Here is a 24,810-nt window from a genome sequence, read left to right on the forward strand (position 1 = left end):
TACTTGTCACGGAGGAATATTGGGACGGAAAACTTTTTATCTCTTCCAATATTGGATTTTGCTTCATGATGTTATTGCTGTGTCTGCAACAACCCAATTTCCTCCTCCTCTCTATAAACCTTTATTGCTGAGTTATTACCCAGGTAAATTTTCTCTCTTGTCACTCTGCCATTTGACACAAGATGATTAATTTAATAACAGAGGTTGTTTTTTAGAAGCTCCCTGAAAAGGCTCTCCGTTCAGGTGATGGACAAAGGTGTCTCCCACGTGCGGTCAGTGTAGCTGAATGTTGAGGGCTTTATTTTCACTGCGTTTCACCCTTGGCAGTTGTGCCGAGCCTTGGATACAATTCCCCAACTTGGGATATATTGCCCAAGCTGGAAGAGACAGCAGTGAAGAAGCAAAGGAGCTATTCATTAAAGCTGAGCAAATAACAGGGGGGGGGAAGTGAATATTCATTTGATTTAAAAAATAAATTAGCTTTAGCTGTGTTCTCATCCCCTTTGGCATTGATTTTCCAGAACTGTGCATCCCATCAGATTATACTAGTGTAAATGTTCTCAGAAAGCTCATTTTTAGCTGGGATACTGAATTATTTGTATGACCCCCAGGGATCGGTTCCTTGTAATTACACAAATAAAGTGCTTGACTTACTTGTAGCTACGTACTGTAACTGGTGCAGTGTGTAGTTGTTTATGCACATTAACCATGTTTTACTGGTATGTAGTGATTACCAACAGATCCTCCCACCAATTTCCCCTCCCACACCAGCGTGGACTCATTTTGGCGGGGGATGGAGAAGCTTTATAGTGCACGGCGCCTAAATAATTTTTAAAGCTATGGTAACACCTTGCGTCTGGTGTAGCCCAGAGTCAGTCTGAAGATGCCCCTGCGTTCCTCGGCGTGTGCTTTTCCTAAGAAGTCAAAGGACAATGCAGCTGCTTCAGTAGTAAATGTATGATACAGAGGTAAACATAAATGTAATGTAAATATAAATGCAGAGGGAGTCTCCTCTTTGCTGGGAAGAGCGTTGCTTTCCTGCAGGCGGGAGGCTTGGGCCATCGGGAGCAGCTACTCCTGTGCCTTTTGGCTTTGTGAAAGGGAGATGTGGCCATCCATACTCCTTGAGGGAACTTGAGACTGGATGCTCTTCCCCTAGTCCTACCTAAACCCTGCATCCATCTCCTGAGCGTGAAAACGGTTACGGAAAAAGACAAAAGACAGATTTAGCCATGTATCAGGAGATAGTAAGGAGAGCACATGGACTAGGGCTCTTTCAGGACTTTTTATGGGTTTAAAAACCAATAAACCAAGAGACTCCAAACTTACCTTGCCTTTAACATGCAGGAGAGCTTGGGGGAGGCAGGAAAAGTCTGTGCTAAAAACAGTAGTGGTGCAAGAAGTGTTCTGGGGTTTTAATCCACGCTGGGAGAGAAATTCCTCATTACCCTTACAAAACACGTAAGAAGTTGGTTTCCATTTCCTCCTTTGTAAAATGGCTCATGTGGAAATACCACACAAGCGCGGGGCGGTGCTGCTGTCCCCTTTCCAAAAGCAAGGAGGGGACACAGGGAGCCAAGTCTTGTGATAAACCAGGAAAAATACATTCCTCAATCACCGCAGCACTTCCATGAGTTTACCCCGAGCGCTGAAGTTGCTACTGAAACTAAAATGCACTTTGACTCTAAATACTTATCTTTTTTAAAATTCTTTAACGTTATATTGCTGCCTGTCTCTGAGACCCCTCCTTTCCTGCTGCTTCTGATGAATATTTTTTTCATCTTTATCATCTTTATTCTTTGATCTGGAGTTTCTCAGGGCAGGTAGGTCCTTCTTGCGTGTCTGGGAAATGCCCGGCACATCCAGAAAACTAACAGAGTTAATGAACAACAACAATATTGTGAAGATCTCAGATGATGAACGGCTAATTTATCTGTGTGCTGAGGTAGAAAGTAGCCCACTAATGAATTTAGAAGTATGAAGGGATAATAAAGATAACTCAGTCCAAATGTTTTTGGAGTTTTTTTAGCAGTGAGAATTAAAAGTGGGAGGGTTTAGACCCATTGTGCTTTACATCTCTGCCTGTGTTGTAGCAGTAGGTTATTAGTAAATCACTGTACCATATGCAATTGTATTTTAGAGGTATCATACTGAAACCCCGATGATAAGCCACCCTATATATCATTTGATGGTTAGGTTACAAGCTCTTCGGATATAATTCACTTGAATTATTTAAAAATAATATGAATAATCTTTCTGTATGCAGAAATAATTTAGTCCTTTGCGTTCTTGGCTGGTATCACTACTGACTGCAGCTACTGGGGGCAGGAAAGGTGAATCTCTTGAAAGATTTTTTTTTTTTTTCTAAGCGTACTTCAGCTATGTAAATGTGATTACACTCGGATATTATTTAGTGGTCGTCATTTTCACAATGGAGTGCAAACATTAATTACTTCTCACAGTTGTAATCACTGCTGTTTTACAAAACAGGAAATTGGATATCGTGCTTTGCTATATTTTAGTAGGTGCAGCTCCCCAAAGTGTGTCCCTGAGAATCGAGGCTCTAACCAGGAGACTTGTCCCAGGCCAGGCCGGGACGTGTCAAACTTGGATTGCGATGCCCTGACCCCAAATTGCGCTGGCTGATTTGAAAGGTCAGATGAGGCTGTGTCCACACCAGAAGACGACATCTAGCCCGTCGCTTGGCACACCTCTTTTGTCTTTTTCCAATAATGATAAGGTTTCAGTGACAACAATCCATGAAAGATGGGCTCTGCTGCAAAGACCTAGCGTCTTGTTTTCTGTATAATTACCTCTCCGTCTAGACAGGTCCTTGCAATCTGGATGTTGGGTAGGCAGCTGGTTGGTTTAAGCTAGACTTCTATAATTCATTTCAGAGTGAGTTTGGCAAGCTTGCTTTTAAAAGTGATGTCACAGGCTGGCAAATCCTGGCTTCTCTCAGCTGAGGAAATTGTGAGAGACGATTGTGTGCCTTCGTGGGATGGGGTACGTCCACAGCAGAGGCCGCCTTGGTCCCAGCCCATGCTGCTGCCCACTGCAGCCACCCACCGAAGGGTACAGGCAGGCAGGGGAGTGTCTCTGGCTGCTGTTTGCGACGGCTTCTGTGCCCAAAAAAGAGGGGCAGAAGAACCAGGTACACGGGGAGAAGAGGCGGCAGGGAAATCTCAGCCCGCTATGAACACACACCAGGGCTGGAGGGAAGGGGATCTCTGCCTTTGGGGTCAGCAACGCTCCTCCTGTGTGTGAGCCCCACCGTGTTCAGGGAAACAGGAGCTCGTACACCCCTCTCTATGTTCGAAGAAGAAGAGGCTTCATTATCACATTACCTGCTAGCAGGAACAGCCTCTGGAGTGCAATAGTTCGGGTAGCCGCGCTGACCAGAGAAAAGAAACGCTGTGGCCCCGGAGGATTTAAATAACTGTTGTGAATGCGTATTGCCCCACACTGACCCGCTCGCGGCAAGCTGATGGAGCTCCGCGTAGATCTAGAAGGCGTTTTGCAGAAGCTGGTGGCGTTCTGCTCATGCAAAGTGTTATTTAATAGATGGGAATTCACGCCAGCGCTGTCTGAAGTGTTTTCTAGTCCAAGGCTAATTAAATTTCCACAGGAACCCCATTGCCAATCAAACAACTCTGGTTTGTACAGACCTCTGACGCTTTGGTTCGTTTGAGGCGGTGGTGTGAAAGACCAGCAGCAGCCCAGGTAGCAACGCCTATTAGTAACTTGGCTGCGCTTCCCATTACCAGATGCTGTTTTCAGCTGCTCTGTACTTTGTCAGAATTTTGGATTTAAAATCTCTAAGTTTCCCATTTCAGTCTGAAGTTTGTGGGGAAGTTTCAGCTCTATCACTGCAATTATTTTCAAGAATTAGACTTGGAAAACACTTTTTTTTTGGTCCATTTATATTCAGTCAGAGCCTTGGGATGGGACTTTCTTATGTCTCCATAATATGTGAGATGAGATTTTCATTTGCTGTGAGTTCAGTATGTACTTTTGCCCTTGCTGTGGGGAAAAAAAAAAAGGAAAAAAAAAAAAGCTAGTGTTCGACTTTGGCTTGAGCTTCTGTAAATCTCTCTTTGCAGATATCCAATAAAAACATATTAGGGTTTGGCAGATAAATTTTCCCCCAACTGAGTTTGCCTTGAGCAAAAGAACTAGGCAAGGTTGGTTTGGGTTTTTTTTTATTTTATTTTCCTGGGACAATTGGGGAAAATACAAGAGAGAAGAATGGCAGCAGGAGGCAGGAATGAGAGCGACAGCGAGGAGTGAAGTGGAAGGTGGAGAGAGGCTGGTGGGGCAGAAGGTTTTCATCTGCACCAGTGGGCTGCTCCCCTCCCGTGCCAGGTCTCCCCAGTTCAAATGTGATTTTTGTTGTTGTTGTTGGCTGGAAATCCACTGGCCAAATAAATCTTCGCTGCTTTGATTAGTTTGCACAGGCGAGAAGATGCCTGCCTGCTTACTGGCCACTGCTCTCACCGCACACCCAGCAGCGCTGATGAATGGCAGAGAGGGTTTCTCCCCCGAAACCCAGGGCTGGAGGGTTTGTGTGCAACCAGTGCTGCTGCCTCCAGCGCAGGACGCTTTATTCTTCCCTCCGTCGCACCGCAGAGAAATACCGGTTCCCTCAGAGGAGTCCTCCCCGCGTCCCTCTTGCAAACTCTCTGCCTGCAGCTCAGCGCCGTTGTGCGGGTTTGGGGGACAGCATCAGTTCTTTCCCACGACCCGGGGGCTGCCCTTGTCCCCCCGCCGCGTCCCCTGCCCGAGGCTCCTTCCCTAGGCTCAACCCCAGCGATGGAGAAAGCCGCAGAAGAGGTCCCCGGCGTGAAGGGAGGATCGTATCCGAGCGTGGCAACGGTGTGTTTTGCCTCCATTCACAGTGTGAATATTTTGGCTGTCTCCTTCAGCTCTCAGAGAATGCAAATTTGTCAGCGGCAGCTGTAGGAGCTTGATGGTGGAAGAACAAAGTAGGAATTTATAATGTGCATATAATTGTAAGGAGAAGGATTTTTTGGTGAGAGATCAGCGGTAGTGCAGAGTAATAATCATCTTAAAGGGTGACTCTCTAGAATTAGTTGTTATTTTGTTTGAGTCCTTTGAAATCGTTTCCATACTATATAATTATCTTAAATTTTAAGTGCTTCCTGCAGTGATAATGTGTGCATTTTTGCATTCTTATGTAAATGCTTTAGCGGTTCCCAGTGTAGAATTGGATATGTCATTCAAAAACAGGTAATGGCTTTGCAACATCTAGGGGAAGAAATTAATCTTTTTCTTCCACATCGTCTTCCAGTTTGTATTCTGTGCTGGTGTAGCTGTGTTTTCAGCTCTGACAGAAGCTGCCTTTCAATAACAAACATCCAGTGATGGGATACACTGAAGCAAAGAGCTGAATTTCACCAATCTGAGCTTAAAAAGACAAGAGACCCGCAGCCAAACTGTTATATCCTACAGAAAGAAAATAATTTATACTGTATATTCAGTTAGTCTGCACTCAGACGTCCTAGGCAAGGCCAGTTAGGAGTAATTATAAAAACATTCCACTGTAATGAAAGTCTAGGAACCCCCAGCGATCAGATGATCATTTTTCACGTGGTGTCACCGAATGAAGTGAACAGGAGTAGCTGGTCCCTCTGACCGCCCGTGGACGTGGCGTGGGGCTGAGGGTGGCATCCAGGGCCTCGGGTATCACTCTTGGAGGTGTCCTGCAAGTGATGGAGCTCAGAAATGAGTCTGGACCCGTCTGGACACCAGCAGCTCTGCCAGCCCCAGGCCGATGCCCCTTGGCTTCCAGTTTAGCAAAACACCACCCTGTCCCCTGGCCGTGCAGGTGGTACAAGCTAAACCCCCCAGTCCAGGGAAGAGGCATGAGCTGCGGATGCTAATTTAGCCATTGAGCTGCAGATGCTAATTTTACGAATGCAAACGCAACGCCTAAAGCAATATTTGATGTTCAGTCTGAGTCCCCTGAGGGCGCCGCGTAGGAACAAGAAGGGGTATCGTGTAGGAACAAGAAGGGATATCGACAGGTCGCTCTGGGAAGGTACCTGTGCCTGCTCGGACAGGAGGTTATTTTGCAAGAGGGAGAAAAGGAAGGAGCCGAGAGCTTCCCCAGGAGGAGAGCGCCAACGTGTGATGCGAGGGGCTCGCTTACACTGTGCAGCGGAATGGTGGAGGCTGTATTTGAAGCAACGAAACAAGGCGAGGGGTCTGCGTCATACCCAAGTATGATGATTAAAAGATGAGGTTTAAAAGGCACTGTGTTTCGCTAAAAAGCTAGGGCTTAGGTTGCAAAGCAGACTGGGAGTTTGGCCGCATACCTTCTACTAGTTTCAAAGAAGGGGTTTTGTCTACCTTTGTGGAGCTGTTTTGAAAATTGACATAAATTCTTACTTATCATTTGCTTTTAATAATTTAGAGCTCAGTCCTGGAGCACTAACTCAGGCAAAGTCGTGATTCATTTCAATGGGAGCTTTGCCAAAATAAGACTGTAAGGTTTGGGGGCTGTTCCAGTGAAGGAGAAAGAAATCCCTGTAAATATTGCAAAGCAAAAACTGTATCTCGGATGTACCCATGGTAATTTCTTTCCATTTTAGCAGTCAGAGAGCTGATGCCAAGGGTGATCAGGGGCAGACTTTCCCTAGCTTGGAAGAGAGCAGAACTGAAACCTGGAGTGCTGCGTCCAGCTCTAGGGCCGCCAGCATCAGAAGGACATGGACCTGTTGGAGCAGGTCCAGAGGAGGCCCTGGAGATGCTGGGAGGGCTGGAGCCCCTCTGCTGGGAGGACAGGCTGGGAGAGTTGGGGGGCTTCAGCCTGGAGAAGAGAAGGTGCCGGGGAGACCTTACTGGGGCCTTCCAGTCCCTAAAGGGGCTCCAGGAGAGCTGGGGAGGGACTTTTTACAAGGGCATGGAGTGATGGGATGAGGGGGAACGGTTTTACACTGAAAGAGGGTGGATTTAGATCAGATGTTAGGAAGAAAGTGTTGCCTGTACGGGCGGTGAGCCCCTGGGGCAGGTTGCCCCGAGAAGCTGTGGCTACCCCATCCCTGGAGGTGTTCAAGGCCAGGTTGGACGGGGCTTGGAGCAACCTGGGCTGGTGGGAGGTGGCCCTGCCCAGGGCAGGGGGGTGGGACTTTAAGGTCGCTTCCACCCCACACCATTCTCCGATCCTGTGCTTCTATGAAACCCACTTCTGTGCAACACTTGGTATTAAAGCTCACTTAACCCATCTCATGTTGTGACAGAGGACAGCAACTTGGGGCCACCTGGGGACAGTCTGTGCTGCTCTGCTGAGCCACAGCATACAGGGATGGACCAGTCCTGCTGAGGCCCCCAGCAGAGCTCACAGTGTGGTCTCACCCCGGTGGCATCACGGAGGGAGGAACAGTGCCAGCACCTCTGCAGCTCGGTTTGTGGTTCGGTGGGAAAAGTCTGGCCCCCACGTTTGCTTCGCTTCACCTCTCAGCCCTCTCCTCTCCCTCTGTTCCCACCTGCATCTTACCTCTCCCCATCCCCATCCCTCCCACCCCTGCCCTCTCCTCCCCGCTCGCCTCTCCCCACCTGCAGGACACCGGCCCCGGCCGAGCACTGATGGTGCTTTGGGCACCACGGTGGCACAGGGCACGGCAGTGCTGCCCTGGGACATCACATCTCTTCTCGGAAAGGACCAGGGGCTTTAGCAGAGCTGGGGCTGTGGTGGAGGAGTCAAACACAGCAGATCCACCCTCTCTTATCCTCTGCAGGTGTAATTTATCCTAAGTGTGTTCGTTGAGGACAGGAAAATCCCAGACTGACCCAGCTCCTAACTTTGGTGTTTCTTTTAAGTGCCTGAAGGTAGGTGAGATGAGTCAGAGCTTGGACTTGCACATGCAGGTCCAGGTTTGGACTCGGATCCTCAGGGATGTTTTGATAAATGAATCCCCTTTATTTCATTGTTAGTCTTATTTTGTTTCAATGGTAGAATTTAAATGGCGTTCAGTTACCCCATTTGGTCTCCACAGGCTTTAGCCTCAAAGCTTTCGAAGCCCAAGGATGTCCAAGAAGTCTTGCTTGCCTGCAGGAAAGCTGCCTTTCTGCACTTGCCAGCACATATTCCTTGTGCAGGAATACTTCAGTGGGCAGCTGATAGAATTCACCAGCGTTTCCCTTGCATCCTTGGTCTGCCGTTCTTTTTCTCCTCAGCCTTTTTTGCTGCTTGTTAGGTTATACTAACGACGGGTAGCCCTGGACGGTGAAACGGGAGATCAACCGGTGGGTAAATTGAAAGGCGATCACCTTTTCTGATGGACGAGCTCACCTTTATACGTTCAATTGCAGCCTGGTTTAGCTGGCCGGTCCCTGCCTGGCTGGCTGCAGCTCTTAATTGCTGACTTGGAAACAGATAACCAGATTTTAAAAGCAGAACTGATCCAAGGCAGTTTAGAACCTCAACAAAAAAATAAAACAGTAGTTTTCAAGCCAAGCCTTGAGCTCACCTTTCAGATTCCCCCTTGCAGGACAGAGCACAGCATTTGTTCGTCTAGTGCCAGAAGTTCTTTGTTTTAACTGTGCTTAAAAGGGCTTTCCGCAGCAGAGAGACGAGGTTTGGGTTTAAAATCAAGGTGCTCACACCATTCAGCTTTCTGTATGATTCAGGGACGAAGATTTCTCTGCGCTAGAGCCCTTCTAAATCCTTTCAGGATGCTCCCCGTCTGTTCAACAGGTAATACTGTCGGAGAAAATGAGATCGAGATGTTAAATGTTCCTTGACTCAAAGTCTCTGGGAGTCTGGGAGACGTGCTGGTGCAGACGTGTAAGCCGGGGAGTGGTCATGCCTCTGCGTGAGTTTAGTGTTTTGCTGCTTTTTTTCCCCTGTGAGATAACTCGGAATGGCGACAGCTCTGCTATCGAAATGTTGTCACACGGAGCTCTGCGCTGTTTGGCTCACGGAGCGACTGTTCCGCACCGTTCCCAGAAACCTGCGATTGCCGCCCAGGCTATCTTAGGTTAAGGTTTGAAATTGCACCTCCCAGAGACGTTTGGGCGTCTTCCAGGTTTAAATTAGCTTTGCGAGTGTTTTCCCGGGGACCCGTTTCTCCTCTCCGCTGCTTAGACCGTAGCAGCGCGGTGTCTCCCAAAAGTCTGGCTCTGGAGTAATCTGTTAGGCAGCCCAGGGGCAGCAGGGAGCCGTAAACCAGCCAAAGGACAGACCCTCACAAAATCCGTGTCGCAGGAAAGAAAACAGAGCTTTATAAGCTTATCTCTGTGCTTGGGCTCTCTCTTGGGAGGGCAGCCTTTCCTATCAGACCCCGCATCTGTTTTAGAGAAAACTTCCCATAAATCACTGAAAAACACTTAATTTCATTAGGGCGGTTGTTGGAGGAGTGTTAAGAGGCCGTATAATATTCACCCCACGTTAATGGCGGAGCCGTGTGGTGACGGGAGGTTCCTAGGGACGTATCGAGGCTCTGCCGGAGAGCGCTGGCTGGAACACGCAGCCTCCCATTTCTCGAGGTACGCGGTGCCAACTTGCTTGTTAGGGCAATGCGGCGTTTTAAATGCCAGTGCGCAACCTGCCGGCACTGCCCGCAGGCGCCTGTGCGCTCCGGTTAGCTGTGCCTGTCGCAGGGGAGGTCGGGCTCTGCTCTGCTGCACAGTTTTTTCCTGTGCAAGGTGCTGGGAAACTTCCCCAAACCGGAATTTCCAATAATTTGAGGCTCAAGGTGTTGGTTATGAGACATGCATATATGTCATTTACAGAGAGAAATTCAGCCTGTTCTTTGCGTGTCTCCCTTCTTAGGTGGGGTGTTTATCTGCTGAAACAAATGTTTCCTGCTGGTCAGCATCAACTCTCAAATAAAGGGTCGCTCTTACGTCTCATCTACCTTGTATAATCCTTGATTATCTTGTTTTTAAAAGTTTTTTGCCATCTGAAATCTCTCAAATCCCTTAATTAGCCTGCCGTCTAATACAAACATCCCTCTGAGATCCTCTTAGCAGCATATGTTCAATAGCATAATTTAGGGCGGAGGAATTCCGAAGAGCATCGCCGCTCTCTATCAAGAAGCAGGGTTTGGCTGCCAGTAATGCCCTGGCACTGGCAAACTACCGAGGGCTGAAAAACATCCATCCGTGGCATTCATGAATAAATGGATTGCCGTAAATCAAACTCATTTGAAAAGGTCTCATTACCATTTGGTCAGGGTGGAGCTAACCAGCTCCTTGAACCTGTGACATTCCCATTATTATTAAGCTTAAGCTTTTTATTTGCACCTCACAGTAAGCGAGTAAGCTGAATTAATAGTGAAAAATGCCAAATAGCCTTGATTTCTTAAAGCAAGATGTATGTTTCTTTGCAGACTACATGGAAGTTAGAAAGCTAACCAAAAGGCAGTAAAGGCCTGGGTAGTATTTCCCTTGGTCATAATCAGATCCTAAAAGAGTCACTGCTTTTGTTCAGTGTAACGACCTGCTTAACTCTCCCGACGCTGACATTACCCGTGTTAAAAATTAAGCATGCAGTGTAGTGCTTTGCAGAATAAAACCCTAATGAATAGGCTTATTATTTTGGTGTTAGTATTATTTTTAGTATATAATGCCAGTCCAAAGACTGTGCTGCATTTAGTGCTTTACAGAGGTCTACAGCGGGTTCCCCAAACGCGTTGGGTAGCGTTGGTATAGGTGAGGCACCTTTCCGGCAGCGCTTCCAGCCCCGGCAGTGCAGGGCAGAGAAGAGCAGCCCTCCGAGCGCGCCGCGAGCTGCCCACGAGGGATGACAGCAGGCAGGACGAATGCCTTTGCCGAGAACTACAGCGGTATTGAACGCCGGAGTATCGGCTAATCCACAGCGCCGTAAATGTGCATCCGCGTTAATAATACATACAGGCCAAACGGCTGTCCTTCTGCGCGGAATAGACTCTACGCTGACAGCGAAGCGGTGGACCTGTTTGATGGAACGTGGTGGTCTTTCTTCTCCCGACGTTATTTCTCTTCCACTTGCAGCTTCTCGCCCTCAGCGAGCAGAGGCAATTTGTAACGTGCAGAAAAAGAGCTCGTTCAGCAGCAGCCGTCTCTAAGCACATCCTCTGGGCTAGACCCCATCTCTCTCCTTCAGTGCCGGCACGGCAGCCGGGGGTATTTTGGGGAGGTCCGAGCTGTGCCGAGGCTGTGCTTGGGAGAGCCGCCTGCCCAGCCTTCGGGTGGAGGAGCTCTGCCTCCGCGAGTTCGCCATCACAAACGTAGGATGGGTGGCCCCTCACCAGAGCAGCAGAGGACACGCAGATCTCTTCCACGCCGGTTCACCCATCGCAGCTCACAGCAGTGGTACCGACAGGCTTTCAGCCGGGTTCCAGGTTACCACAGAAACAGCGTTCCCCGTTATCACCTGTTCCCATGGGAAGAACTGTAGCACTTGTTCTGACTGTTGTTCGTTCAACTGCCTTTCCCCTCCCCCCAAAAAAAAAAGAGAAACCTTTGCGTGCTTTCCTTTTTTCCATAGAAAACTGCTAAAAGGGTCACGTCCCTGCTTGTAATTAAACAGACAGATTTAGAGCCTACTGCAAACACTGATTAGATTATTGTTTTCCAGCACTTTAAGATAAATCGGCGTGAATTCATGGGTGACGGTCTGAAGGAGATCTCTTCCATCTCCTTACCCCAGGGCTGATGTCCCGTATCTGGGATAGAGCAGTCAATCCCACGCTCTTCTAATTAGCCCCGCTACTTCTGCCCAGCCTGTCCGGGGAGCTCCCCGGTGCCACACAAAAGTGGCAGGGGAGGGTTTGGGGATGCAAAGCTCCGGCATCGCTGCTTGTCCTCTCCTCTCTGCTGGGGCCGGGGGTGCCCTGGTGTGGCGGTGGTTGCCGGCTGAACCCCATCCCAGCAGCCCCTCGCAACCCACAGGAGCATCGTTTTGGGATGGCGCGGCCAAGGCGCTGGATGTGGCAGCGGAAAGGTTGTGCTGCCCTTCTCGCCCCTCGCTCCCAGGTGGTGGTTTAACGAATGCCGGCTGAACCACCTTCTTCCAGGAGCAAATTAACCCCTGGCTGCCGCCCTGCTCTCCGCAGCCCCCGCAGCAGCAGAGCGGGTGTCCCCCAGTGGCAGCGATCATGTAGACGAACACAAGAGTAATTGTGTAAAAGGGCTGCTGGGACAGGAACGGGTTTTCTCTCTCAGCTGCTCTTGCCAGCTCGCAGACATCTCGCCTGCACGGCACCGGGCTGTGACAAAGCGGTGTCTCTTCACGCCACGCTCGTCTGCTTGATGGAGGGACTTTTCCTTGGTGCATTCTTGCTGCAGCTCAGTGGAAGGTACCAGGCTTTGCTTGGCTTCTCTGTCCCCGTGTCCCACTGAGGCGGTGGCATACGAAGCCAAAGGGAGGGCTGGCAGGCAATTAGCAGCTCAGAGGAACAAACCACAAGTAGTTCGCACCAGACAGGCTGAGAGAGTTGGGGGGGTTCAGCCGGGAGAAGAGAAGGCTCCGGGGAGACCTTCTTGCTGCCTTGTAGTCCCTGGGGAGGGGACCTGGGGAGGGACTTTTTACAAGGGCATGGAGGGATAGGACGAGGGGGAATGGCTTCAAACTGGAAGAGGGGAGATTCAGGTGAGATATTAGGAAAAAATTCTCTCCTGTGCGGGCGGTGATCCCCTGGGGCAGGTTGCCCTGAGAAGCTGTGGCTGCCCCATCCCTGGAGGTGTTCAAGGCCAGGTTGGACGGGGCTTGGAGCAACCTGGGCTGGTGGGGGGTGTCCCTGCCCAGGGCAGGGGGGTGGGACTGGATGATCTCTAAGGTTTCTTCCAACCTAAACCATTCTATGATTCTAAGACAAGGCAGTTGCAGTGTCTCCTAAGGCTCGGGCTCCTCATAATCCTTCAGCATCTCATGCCACTGGCCATGTTCAGCGAATGGCAGTGGGTCAGGGCTCGGCCATTAAAACAAGCAGGATTCAGTGCTGTCTTTAACTGAAAGCAGAACATGGGCCCCATACTTTGAAAGGAGTTTTTCAACTCATAAATGTTTTTTTAAAGTAAGGCATGACACACTTAAGCTGAGGACATTCTGCACAACAGCTGTGTCGGAGAGATTTGACAATACCAGAGTTTGATGTCAATTATAACTGCTCGAAATCTGATTGCTGTGGCTGGCAGGTTATCTGTGTAATAATGGGTATGTTATAAAATAGGTTGCTTAGCATCTTTGGGGCTGTCTGCTCTAGTTCTGGGGAAGAAAGCTGTCCTATCTGCCTTTTGCTGCCTTCTCCCTTCCTTTAAATTTTAAGCTTGGGTACACTGAATGATCAGAGGGTCAGAAATACCATAAAATTGGACCGTATTTATCAGAGGCACAACTTAAATGATAGAGAACTTCTGTACCAATGCACAATAGCGAGGCTGAACAGCAAAGACTGTTTTACTTTGTCATAAGACAAGTGACTGAAAATATCTTACCTCCGTTATGCAACTTGATGGTACAGCCTCTTCTTAAATGTTGTGTTTCAGTTCTCGAAATGATAGAGAAAAAAAAAAATTGAAAGGATTCAGTGAAGGGTAATGAAAATGATTAGAGGCACAGAGCACCTTTCATATGAGCAGAGATTTAAAAAGATTAGGCCCGCTTAGTTAAGACAAGAGATGAATAAGCAGAGACGGGATAGAGAGATGTGAGGTACTGAATGGCACAGAAGAGGCACGCTGGGTACTTTTATGTGCTGTTTTCCAAAATTAAAAGCTGAGAGAAGAAAGCTGTAAAAAAAAAAAAAAAAAGAGAGAGGAAATTTGCTTACGATAAAAAACAACAACGGACACATTTAAAATCTGTTTTCCGCATTGCCGGCTTCACCTGTGGAAGCCACTGTTGCAGGAAACGGAGATAATGAGCTTAGGAAAATTATGAAAAGGATTGGCTGCTCTGGGGAGAATCGTGAGCCTACTGAGAGGAGAAGGGAGTTCTCCTGCAGCTTTGAAGGGGAGCAGGATTCACCAGTTGGTGTGATCCCATGGCTGCCGAAAGGGATTTATACATTTATACAGGTATTTATACACTGCGCACAGCTACCCGTGCACCAGGCAGAGGTAGTTACCCGCTTCAGATGCCTCCGGTGATGTAAGATGACGTGATTTTTTTGCCCAGGTTGAGCAGGCGGGCTCTTTCCCAGCGTGCTTTCGGGGAGCACGTCTTGTCCAACATCCCTGGTTTCTGTCACGGCCGCGCAGGTCACGTATCGAGGCAGCACGTGCTTTGCAGTTGAGCTGCTCGGAGCGTGGCTCGTGGTGCTTTGCTCAGCCAGGAAGGTTTAGTTCCTCTGCTTCACTCCGTCACACGGGAGGGAGCATCGTGAGAAGTTGTAGCAGATGAGACCCAAGGTCTAGCAAGTTCCCTGTCCGAAGATGATCAGTGGCACATACCAAGAGAAGAATATGAGATCAGAGTGTGGAAAATGTGCAGGATACTTCCATCTCATTTTTCAACTGGAGATTACCAGAGGCTATAGGGGTGTTAACCAGTCCTTGACCAATCCTGGGAGGGCAGTCCATGAATCCTGGGCTTTATCATGCAATAAAACCTTTGGCTAGACATTGAGAAAGTTATTCTAATCTTTTTTTTTAACCCCAAGCCCATGCTTACACTAGTAGAGAAGATCTCTCTCCAAAGAGGCTTAATTGCAGATTAATATATAGGCTTCCCTTTACAGTTACTTCCCATAACAGGACTTCTGTATGTGTGAAACAATATAAATTAAGCATGAGCAAAAAACCAGCTTCTAGGTAATAGTAGGATTGTATCACAGAGATTTTCTCTGTTAGTCTGGTTTAGAGCCCTCAGACAACCTGGTGGGCACCTACTGTTTAATGAACCTTCCCAAGTTTCACAAAACAGGCGATGTTTTATCGTATTAGAATTTCACTGATTTTGAACTAGGACTGACAAGTCTGCTGCCCTAAAGCCACAGAAATTATTTTTTTTAAAAAAAAAAAGGTAGGTACAAGCATTCGAAGGTATTAAAATATTTATAGAGGACTTGATCATTGAGGAAATTGCAGAGGTTTTCCTGTACCATATTTCCAGGATCGACAGGGATGCACACTGATGCAAAAGAGAAGCATTTGGGGGCAGAGTGGATCTCCTCTCTTTCTTATTCATATGAAGTAAATTACACCTCGTAATGTTGTGGGCCGGATTAGGAAAGGGGTCTGTGTTTGACAGCTGTGAGGTGTTCTCCTGGGCATCTTGCAGGACTTTTAAACCACATTACAGGCTTAATTTCCTCGGCAGTAATCAGAACAGCATCTTCGTTCTGCATGTATCATGCGTTAGTTCTCTTGCCCCAATTAAGCAGTGCTTTGGTTCATCAACACAGTCGTAGAAGTGAAGCATCACCAAAAGACAGGGGAACAGTAATATGATCATGCATAGTTCCTATCTCAATTAAATTTCAGCATTGTTTACAGTCACTGAGTCTTTTTCCCCGGGGTCATCAGGCAGTACATCCATTCCATGGGCAGAGCACGCTGAGAGGTGACGCACCAGGCTTTAAATAGGTATTTATTGATGTGCCCTAAACGCCACTTAAAAAGCTGGGCAAAGATGGCTTGGACAAGTTTTCACAACTGAGTCACTGACAGAGGCTAGAAAAAGAGTAATGGACAAAACTTAAACCTCTAAAGCTCTCTATTTGTAATTAATATGTTTTCTGCTTCGGTTCACTGTGCGCATTCTTTCCCTGAGTTTGTGCATTTGATTTGCTGTGCCAAGGAACAATGTCAAGGGAATAATTACAGGATCTTTTTAATGCTTTTCTCATAGATTCAGAGAATACCTAGTGACAACCTGAAATCTCACTCTGGAGATGCTGGATATCCAGCTGCTTCCTCCGGCTCCATTTTACTCTTTCTGGAAGCTTTGCCCTAAATAAATTTACGCACCTCTGACAGTTTGCGTTTTCCTTGATAAATTCCTACTCATTGCGCTATCTCGGGCAATTCCATCCTATGGAGTTGTTTGGGATCACCTTCCAGGAAAAACACGCCTTCCTATCATTCCTGCCTGTAAATAGGTTTCCCGATGAAAGAATTTAGTGTATCTTTTCTATATAATTTTGAAATTAATTTCTTCTTTACATGGTCGCACGGCCGGTACACACGCCTTCCGATTGTAGTGAACTCAAGGGGAATTAACAGCCTTCCACAAATTCCTGTTGAGCAGTAGTTTTCTTGTTCAAGCAGCAGTTCAGTTCAGCTTTCCAGCACCTCCGGAGGGCTTTGGGGTACCTACGGCGTCTTTGTGAGAACTCACCTGGAACAGACACAGCCCAAATGAAGCTGCTCACTGCGCCGTCTTCAAACCGCTTTCTCGCGAGCACGTCTCTTGCTGTGACCGGCAACTGTTGTGTACAGCCACAATCGCATAGTCGGTCTTCCTAACTACAGTCCTACGAGACCTGTACATATTCGTCTATCGTGAGTTGCTCCCGCTGAAAACACTAGGATTCCTCAAAATAGGTGAATTTAAGCAAAATGGACAATATTGTGGGATTGGAACCTATCCGTGGGAACTGTAATATGTCTGATCCAGAAGAAAATGCTTCCAGATAATTGGAAGTTTCCACTCCTATAGCAAACAGCTTTTGGTGGCTTCACAAAATACCAGTTTCTTCAGAGAGTCTTCTCACGCCGGTGATCTAAAAGCTGTTATTTCTGATAACAGTAAAGCTGAAGTATTCACATCTTGTGCTGTTTGATATCGCTGCACATTACGGGGTGATGATCCAGAGGATACACCCTGGAACTTCACATGCCAAGATGGAGAAAATCAATCTCTGCTAATAAAAAAAGGCAGGCTCAGTGGCGCAGAAAATCACTACTCTGGAGCCTTAAAGAGGCTCCTTCAAAAATTCATGATTATAGAATGGAATCCTGGGCTACATTATAGTCCTGAAAGAGATCAGGATATGAAGGGGGGAAAAATCCAATTTTCATTAAGTGGAGAAAATAAAGAAGAAATCCCATATGCAGGCATAGTCATTGATCACATGGAACTTAATTATATGCTCAATATATAAGAACATTTTCCAAGTTTTCCCGAGTACCCAATACTTTTCCCAAATACTTTTCAAAGTTTTTTTTCTTTTTCTTGTTGTTTATTCATGGTCCTAGCACTAAATCCATCTGAATAAAATGTCTGATTATTCTGGTCAACTGCTGTAGGGTAGCTACAGGACATTCAACCTCCTGTGATATACAGACATTTAACAAACTAATTTGACCTAATGACTTAAACATACTATTCCATAAAGTATTTGGTGATGTCCCCTGCTGATGGTATCCACGCTGCAAATACAGTATGCAATAAATAGCAGAGAGGAAACATCTTTGCCCTTTTATGTGCCTACAACCATCCGGACGAAAGGCTTCTATAGTATGATAGAAATTTGAAGACATTAAATACTTTAAAGCAGATCGCCCATTTTCTGTCTATGGGAAGGCTGAACTCCTGCATCAAGATCATTTGGGGGCCGGCAAAATTAATATTCAGTCCTGCAGTGTAGGTGGGTGTGATGGCTGATAATTTGGATGGTCTTTGGCTTTTGCACAATTAGAGCAGGAAGAATTCCAGCTTCACTTTTACAGTATTTTAGCTTTCAGCCTTGGCATAGCCGTAATGCAGCGTTTGTATGGAAGAGACTGGATCGGTTTAGATGTAATCTAGTCAGCTGCCTGGAAATACAGCCGCTCTAAGTGTATGCTACAAGGCCTTTCTACCGTATTATCATACACCAAATTATTCTTGTTTAATTATTTTTCACATATTTAATGCAGCTGCAGATCTATTCATGAAGACGCATTTCAGTAGTTCAGCTGATCAGCTCAACACCAAGAAGCAGCCCCTGACAGTTCATCTTCTTGCTTACTTAAGCACGGCTGAGTCACGACTACAGTGAATCCAGCACTTTCTTTAACTTTTATTTATTCATTCATTCATTCGTTCGTTCGTTCATTCATTGTTAGGGTGCATGTGTGAGGGGCTTGGGTGAGTGCAATTTACTGTCGCGTATGTGCCATCATCACTGACTTCTGAGCTAAGCTGAGACTGAAATACTGTTTCACGCAAATACCTATTTGTCATGTTTTGCATAACAAGCTATTCATAACATTGGACTTCTCAGAACTCATTCGAATTATTTTCGTTGCAAAGATGGACAAAGAGGACAGCAGAGAGACAGGAAAAAAACTGGTCTTAGAATGCAATGCTGAATTATATTTATAAATTTTCAATAGGACCGTACGAGCTGGAAAAGACCAGTTTTAATTGGGGCACTCGGCCCTCTCACAGCTTTAACTTGCACTTCCTCGGTATGTTATTAAAGAATTTGCCAGCAAAGATAACGCAATGGCCATTTTGCACTTGCCGCTTGCCACTGTGTTTTGAACTGATGGGCTGATAGAAGCCCTGTCCGTACCCGGTGGGGTTGGCCCATGGACTTGCCAAGCTCAGAAAGTACATTTTAATTGTAAGACCCCCAAATCAGGAGCACATTTGCTAGCATTCCCCATTCAGGGCTTCCCTCCGCGGTTCTTCTCCCCCACTCCTTTTTTTAACGAGCGGGAAGGCCAGAGGTTGGGTTAAACTAAAGGCAAGTGATGGGGGGAAACAAACACTTGCAAAAAGGTAAGCGGCTGCTTAGTATTCGGGAGCGAGCGGAGCACTTCGGCTTCTGCAGACAGCTCATGTGCAATCAACTTTTATTTGGCAAGGAGGACGCCTTTCCCAGCCTGCAGCACCTTCCCGAAGCCGAGGAATTAAGCAGACGTCGGTCAGGACAAAGCGGCACGATTCCGTGCCGAGCCAGTGGGGTGAACGAGGCGGGACTGCTCTGGGGCCGGAAAAAAGCGGGAGGGAATTTGGCACGGTAGCTGAGCGCGTTGTAGAGAGGCGTCTCGGTTTCCGTGCCCCACCGTTTGTCGCGAGAAATCACTCCTTGCTGAATGGTGGGATGCTCCGGGGAGGGGATCGCTGGTGGGGGACAGCGGGTGCGCACCGCCAGGCCGGCGGCTGCCGGTGCGACCTCACAGCAGCACACCGCGTCCACCGCAAGCCTCACAGCCAAGGGAAAAATTCAGGGGCATGGGAGGAGCTGTTAGCGTCTGTCTTTCCGTCTCCCCACTGTTTCTGCCCCTCTGTTTCAAGGGACTCCGCGGGCGGTTGGCTCCCGCTGCTCATCCTGAGGTTGACTCGCTCCCCAAGAGAGCCGCGGGGAACGTTGTGGTTGTGTTTGCAACGTGACCCTCTGCCGCTGTGTACAAGCGGGGCTCTTGTACCCGAAACAGCTCCAAATCACTGTACAGAAACCATAATCTTCCGGTGGGAGCACTGTAGTTTTCCATTTTGCTGCTAATTGGATGATAGACGTGCAGTAGGCTTTGTTAACATGGCGAGCGCGGGGCAGGGTACGGTGATGGAAGGCTTTTATTTAGAAATCTTGCAAAAATGCAGCGACTCTCCCCGCTTGACAGCAATTGAAACCAATCATCAATTAACTAAATAACAGCCAATTAGCTTGAAGAAAAAAAAAAAAAAAAGAGGAAAATTGCTTACTTCGCGTCCTTTGTTGAAGCAAATGCCAGGCAGAGGATGGGAGGTTTTTTTCTTTCTCCTACGAGAAGACAAAATGGCAAAAGATGTGCAGAAAATGCACAGTGGTGGTGTTTTTATTTTTTTAAATACCATCTTTTTCTCACACAAGAATATTTGAGAAACTAAATAAGAACATCTTAAGCTCCTGAGACATTTCATTTCCTTTGCTTTTTTTTTTTTTTTTTGTTTTAACTCAAAATTACAATCATTATGCAAGCACAATTTTTCCTCCTTTCTTTCACGCCGCTGTCGGCTGCTTTGGGCGCTGGGGCAGCTCGCTGGCACTGGCTGCCTTCACGAGGAAAAACCAGCGAACAGCTGGCTGCTGTGCGGTGCGACGACAGGCAGTATCGCGATAGTAACAACGTGCATCACCAGACCAAGCCCTTCCTCTTTCGTATTTTATGGACTTTTAGAGGGCCGTAGGTGAGATGCTGTCAGAACTTGTAATGTTCAAAAACCCGATGCACCCAGAGGCCTGAGGAAGCAGCAGAGTGGTGCTGTCAGGGTGGGTGTTTCGGTCTTTGATCCCTCCAAGACCTGCGTTTCATGTCTATATCCTTTTTTGAATCTGGGCAATAGTGCCAAAAGGTATTGATTGAGTCAAGACCGTTGCCCAGGGAAAGCCGGTCACAGCAGTGGCAGGAAGAAAAAGTCTCTCTCCCGGATTATTGCTCTTTATTTTAACTGTTAGCCCAATACCGTCTCCCCAAAAGAAGCCCTGCATTTCAACACGAAGACTAAAGCTTGATGCTATATACCGTTTAACTCTTGCCAGCCCCAGAGCAGAGGCTGATGCCCATGTGGCACAGCTGGGCTTTCAGTGGGTGATAGGAAGGGCAGAGAAAGGGCAGAGATTACACCAAAGAGACAGCAGCTACAAGCGAACTGAATATTGCTGGCTTAGTCAGAGACGGCCATTTACTCATGGCATCCTGGCTTTGAATTTTTATTGCAGTTTCCTCGTCGGCAGTGAAGGCCAGCAGTTCATGCACAAAGGCGGGACGTGGCCTCGCTTCTCGGCTGTGGAGCTGGACCGCCGCTGGTCCCTCGGGGCTGACGTCAGGGCTGGGTCTGCCTGGGAGCTGTTACTTGCCTCGATCAATAATTCTTCACTTAAGACTCTTTACTCGGTGTTCAAAAAGATTTTATTATGCTACTTGGAGCTGCTCACAGCGTCGTTTCACGGGTTTCAAATTGTGTTACTCTTTTGTTAATACTTTTAGGGCCCGTGTTTCATAATTGGATAGTGGAGGGTGAGAGGTATGTCTTTCAACCGTCGGGAAAGCAGTGAATATTGGATGCTTTTTCATTAACTGATGTGAGATTCAGCACTGCACATATTGATCTGTTACTTTCTTACAGGAACATTTTACACCTGAATGCAAGTTCAAAGAATCAGTGTTTGAAAACTACTATGTGACATATTCTTCAATGATCTACAGACAGCAACAGTCTGGCCGGGGTTGGTATTTGGGTCTTAACAAAGAAGGAGAAATAATGAAAGGAAACCACGTGAAGAAAAATAAACCTGCAGCACACTTTCTTCCAAAACCATTAAAAGGTAATTGCTTGGGTTGGCTCCATCTATCTGAACTGACATTATCTTGTGTCAGAGATGTTTAATTGCTGTGCATACATATTTGAAGGGATCGGCTCCTTATAGAACAGGAGTATAATGTTCTGTAACACACTGTTAATGTAACCACAGCTGCTTTTTTTAGGTTTCTCTACGTTATCTCTGCATTTCTCTAATCTAACCAAATACGCATATCAGTTTCTTTGTGCCCAAAGTCCACAGTGTCTCCATTACAGATAACGAAGGCTTTATCTGGAGTGGCTCAAACATCTGCTCGCGGGCCATCAGTGACTTGCTGTGTAGCTTGTCAGTCCGTGCTTTATGTTACAAGATGTTTGTTTGTCTCTTTTTGCCTGAGAGAAAGCGCTAATGTGCGGTGTCGTAATTAATGTGGCATCAGCGTATGACATTAAAGGTAATGATGCATGTTGCACATGTATTAAAAGCCAGGACCTAGACTCATACCAGTTAACTGAAGGATCTGAATCAGGTCTGTGGTCGGAGTCTTTGGTTAATGCAGAGGGAGATCTCGGTCGAGGTATGGAGGTGCTCCTTTTCTCCAGCAGAACTATGGGAGAACCATGGGCTCCTTCCTTAAGAGGAACGAAGCCACCCGCTTCTGGGTCATGCTCTTAGGCAGCCTCTTACGGCAGTCTCATTTTGAAACCAGAGAGGATATTTCAAAGGTGCGTAGCCCTGGGTGGATGCTGGACTAGTTTGGCAGTCTACATTTAGGACTAGGTGTTAGGCAACTGGTGTCGAGGTTGGTCCTCAGCTCAAATGTGTGTGAAAACAAAGGAAACAGATGACTGAAAATCCGTTTTTGCACCCACCTGCTTGGGCTGCGCGTACAAGTGACAGGTCAAATCACAGCTGTCGACAGTGCTACTTCACCGTTAATAAGGAAATGTTGATTTATATCAGCTTAGGTCTGTCCTGCAGAGTTTTGTAAGTGTAGTGGGTAGGCGGGTGATTTAACTGGGAGAGGGCGGGAGCTGCGTTTTTTCCCTTCTCTAAAATGCCATTCCCTTGAAGAGGACCTCAGAGGCTCTTAGGGAGTGTTTCAAATGGAAGAGGTCTCCTTGCCGTCGTGGTTCTTTCGTTCACTGCTGACATTGCGTATTGCCGAATGCCAAATCCCACCGTTTCGCAGCCGGCCTTTGCACCCGCAGCCTGAGGAGCCCGTTCACGCGTGCTGACGTGCTGCCTCTCTTTTGCTTTGCAGTGGCCATGTACAAAGAGCCTTCTCTCCACGATCTGACAGAGTTCTCAAGATCTGGAAGTGGGACCCCAACAAAGAGCAGAAGTGTTTCAGGAGTGCTAAACGGGGGTAAATCCATGAGCCAAAACGAGTCAACGTAGCCAGGTTCAGGCAAGCCAAGTGCTCTCTAAACAGAACCTTACCTCTGGATGCAGTTGAATTCTTACTAGCGGTCTTTCATCCAAACGTTCAATTGCCCAGGACAAGCCACCGAACTTGCATAGGTCTCTCGTTTATCAGCCATTAGATCTACTGGTTGTCAAAGGATATACCCCAATAATGTAGAATATGCTTGTGCATATCACAAGGCACTTGGATAGCCAGCAAACATAACTGCGGAATAAATCTCGGAGAAGAAATGTCCAGCTCTTTCTCTCTCTCTCTTTCTCTCTCTCTCTTTCTCTCTCTCTCCTATGCTTTGTGGAATACGAAACAGAAACATTTCACAGCATTCACTGCTGATAAGAATTTGCTTTCCAACTCAGAAAAAGACCACTTTTGCTCTTCAAAGGAAATTTTAATGCTTGTATGTTTTATAGGGGCAAACAAAAAACAAATATGTAAACTCTGTTGTTTCCTTGGCTTACCGTTTTATATCTAAGGCTTGATATAAAAAAAAAAAATGTATCCTTTAATTTGGAATAGTGCAACTTTTTGATTTCTGAACTCCAATGGGTCTTTAAAGCTATGTCTTTAAAAAAATAATTAAAAAATCAGGGTTGGAACTGAGAGTTGGTGTCTCAGGCTCAAGCAAACAGTGTTCTTGTGGTTTTAAACACAATGAAATATAAATTTTTATAGATTTGTAGTTTCTGGTAAAGTTCTTGTGCTAACCCCAGTCTGTAGGAATCGAGTTGTTTTGTTATCCCAAGTGGAAGTTAACAGAAAGGGATAAAATTATCCTCCAGTGTAGATTTCTCTTAATTCCATTTTGTGTGTCATGTTAAACTATTGTTGTGGCTTCTTTTCTAAAGACAGAAACTGTGGAATTAAGGTGACTTAATTTTTTTATAAGAAACGTCTTATTTGTAAAAGTCCTTCTTTCACTGTAACGGGCACGTGAATATTGTGTAGGAGGAAGCGTTAGGACAGGTTACCCCTAAACAACATATACTTATACATGCTATTGGAAACAATTGTTTAAAAAATGTAGTTAGGTTTCCATTTAGGTCATCATGTCTGTTGCATGGGAGAAAGTTGGAATATTGGCATAGAGTTGCATGATGTGTAAGATTTTGTGCATTAATCATCGTTGGATTCTGTGCTCCAAAACTGACATAGTTCTGTACAGGCAGCTTTCTGCCTCGTACAAAAAGAGTTGTTTATTATTTGTTGTATACACAACCATGCACTGAATAAACTATTTATATTGAGATGTACTTTTTAAAAAAGCTTGTTTGATTATATGATGTACATCCATGGTTAATTTTAAAGGAAAGGGTTGGCAGTTAAATTCTAAAATTATAAGAGATACCGTAATTAATGTTCAAAGTGTTTCTATGTAATGGGTTATTCCCCTGTAATACCATACACTATACAAATGACAACATGTTGTTTCTTTTGGATATTGTTAGAACTGGTCTTACGTGCCCAGCCGAGATACTCAAAACATAGTGACGATTAAGCGCCACAAAGTCTTGGTGACGACCCCTCCGCCATGCGCTGCTGGAGCCCCAGTGAATTGCACTCCTCTGCTTTGAGCTTCTCCAGCTTCTCCGTGTCTGCCCTCCCTGTTACACGTCCCTTAGTGCAGCCGCGTAGCGGTACCTCGCAGCACACCTCCCCGCAGCCCTCCCTACGGGGGTCCCCAAGAGATGCGGGAAGTCGAGCGCTGCTGGTGCCAGGGTGGCACCTTGAGGATGCTCGGAGGTGGCTGTGCATCGCCACAGGTACATGCTAGGGGTCGGCTTTATCTGGTCTGGAGGAAAAAGGCTACGCCTCCTGCCTTTGTGCACATGCTCTGGAGAGAAAATGTCCTTCTCTCCTGCCTTTTCTCTCCAAAAAACATCAGGGAGAACTTTCCTCATCTGTAACATCCAGGCAGCTCTGACAGGTGAGCTTCACTCATCAAGGTGTTTCAAGAAGTCCCAGGAGGAAAAAGTTTTCATCGTGGGTGGCTGAAGAAGCAGTTCTGGAAGGGGATAACGGAAATGGAGGCAAAAAGCTACCTATAAATGTCAGCCTGAAATTAAAATCAGGTCTTCTGCTGTCTGCTCTGTGTGCCCCTCACTTGACCAAGCTGGAATTAGACCTCAGACCAGGCTGGGACAGTGGGGTTTTTTTCGGTTGGGGCTGAGAGAGGAGGGAAGGAGAATATGTTTCAGATCAAACCCCCGGATTTAT

The 24,810-nt window shown here is 46.8% G+C and overlaps 1 protein-coding gene across 2 annotated transcripts in view; it reads left to right on the forward strand.

Annotated features, from left to right (window-relative positions):
* FGF13 (fibroblast growth factor 13) overlaps positions 1-23,858 on the forward strand; it is a 140,550-nt gene extending 116,692 nt beyond the window's left edge. Inside the window, exons 4-5 of one of the 2 annotated variants that reach the window (XM_009881694.1) lie at positions 20,993-21,191; positions 22,432-23,858. In XM_009881694.1, coding sequence (XP_009879996.1) covers positions 20,993-21,191; positions 22,432-22,568 — 336 coding nt within the window. In that variant the 3' untranslated portion in view covers positions 22,569-23,858. The remainder of the gene's footprint in view (positions 1-20,992; positions 21,192-22,431) is intronic. The other variant, XM_009881693.1, reaches the window with a different exon arrangement.
* Positions 23,859-24,810: the final 952 nt, after the last annotated feature.

The sequence above is a fragment of the Charadrius vociferus genome, unplaced genomic scaffold (assembly GCF_000708025.1).
Source record: "Charadrius vociferus isolate BGI_N301 unplaced genomic scaffold, ASM70802v2 scaffold472, whole genome shotgun sequence".
NCBI classification, from domain to species: Eukaryota; Metazoa; Chordata; class Aves; order Charadriiformes; family Charadriidae; genus Charadrius; species Charadrius vociferus.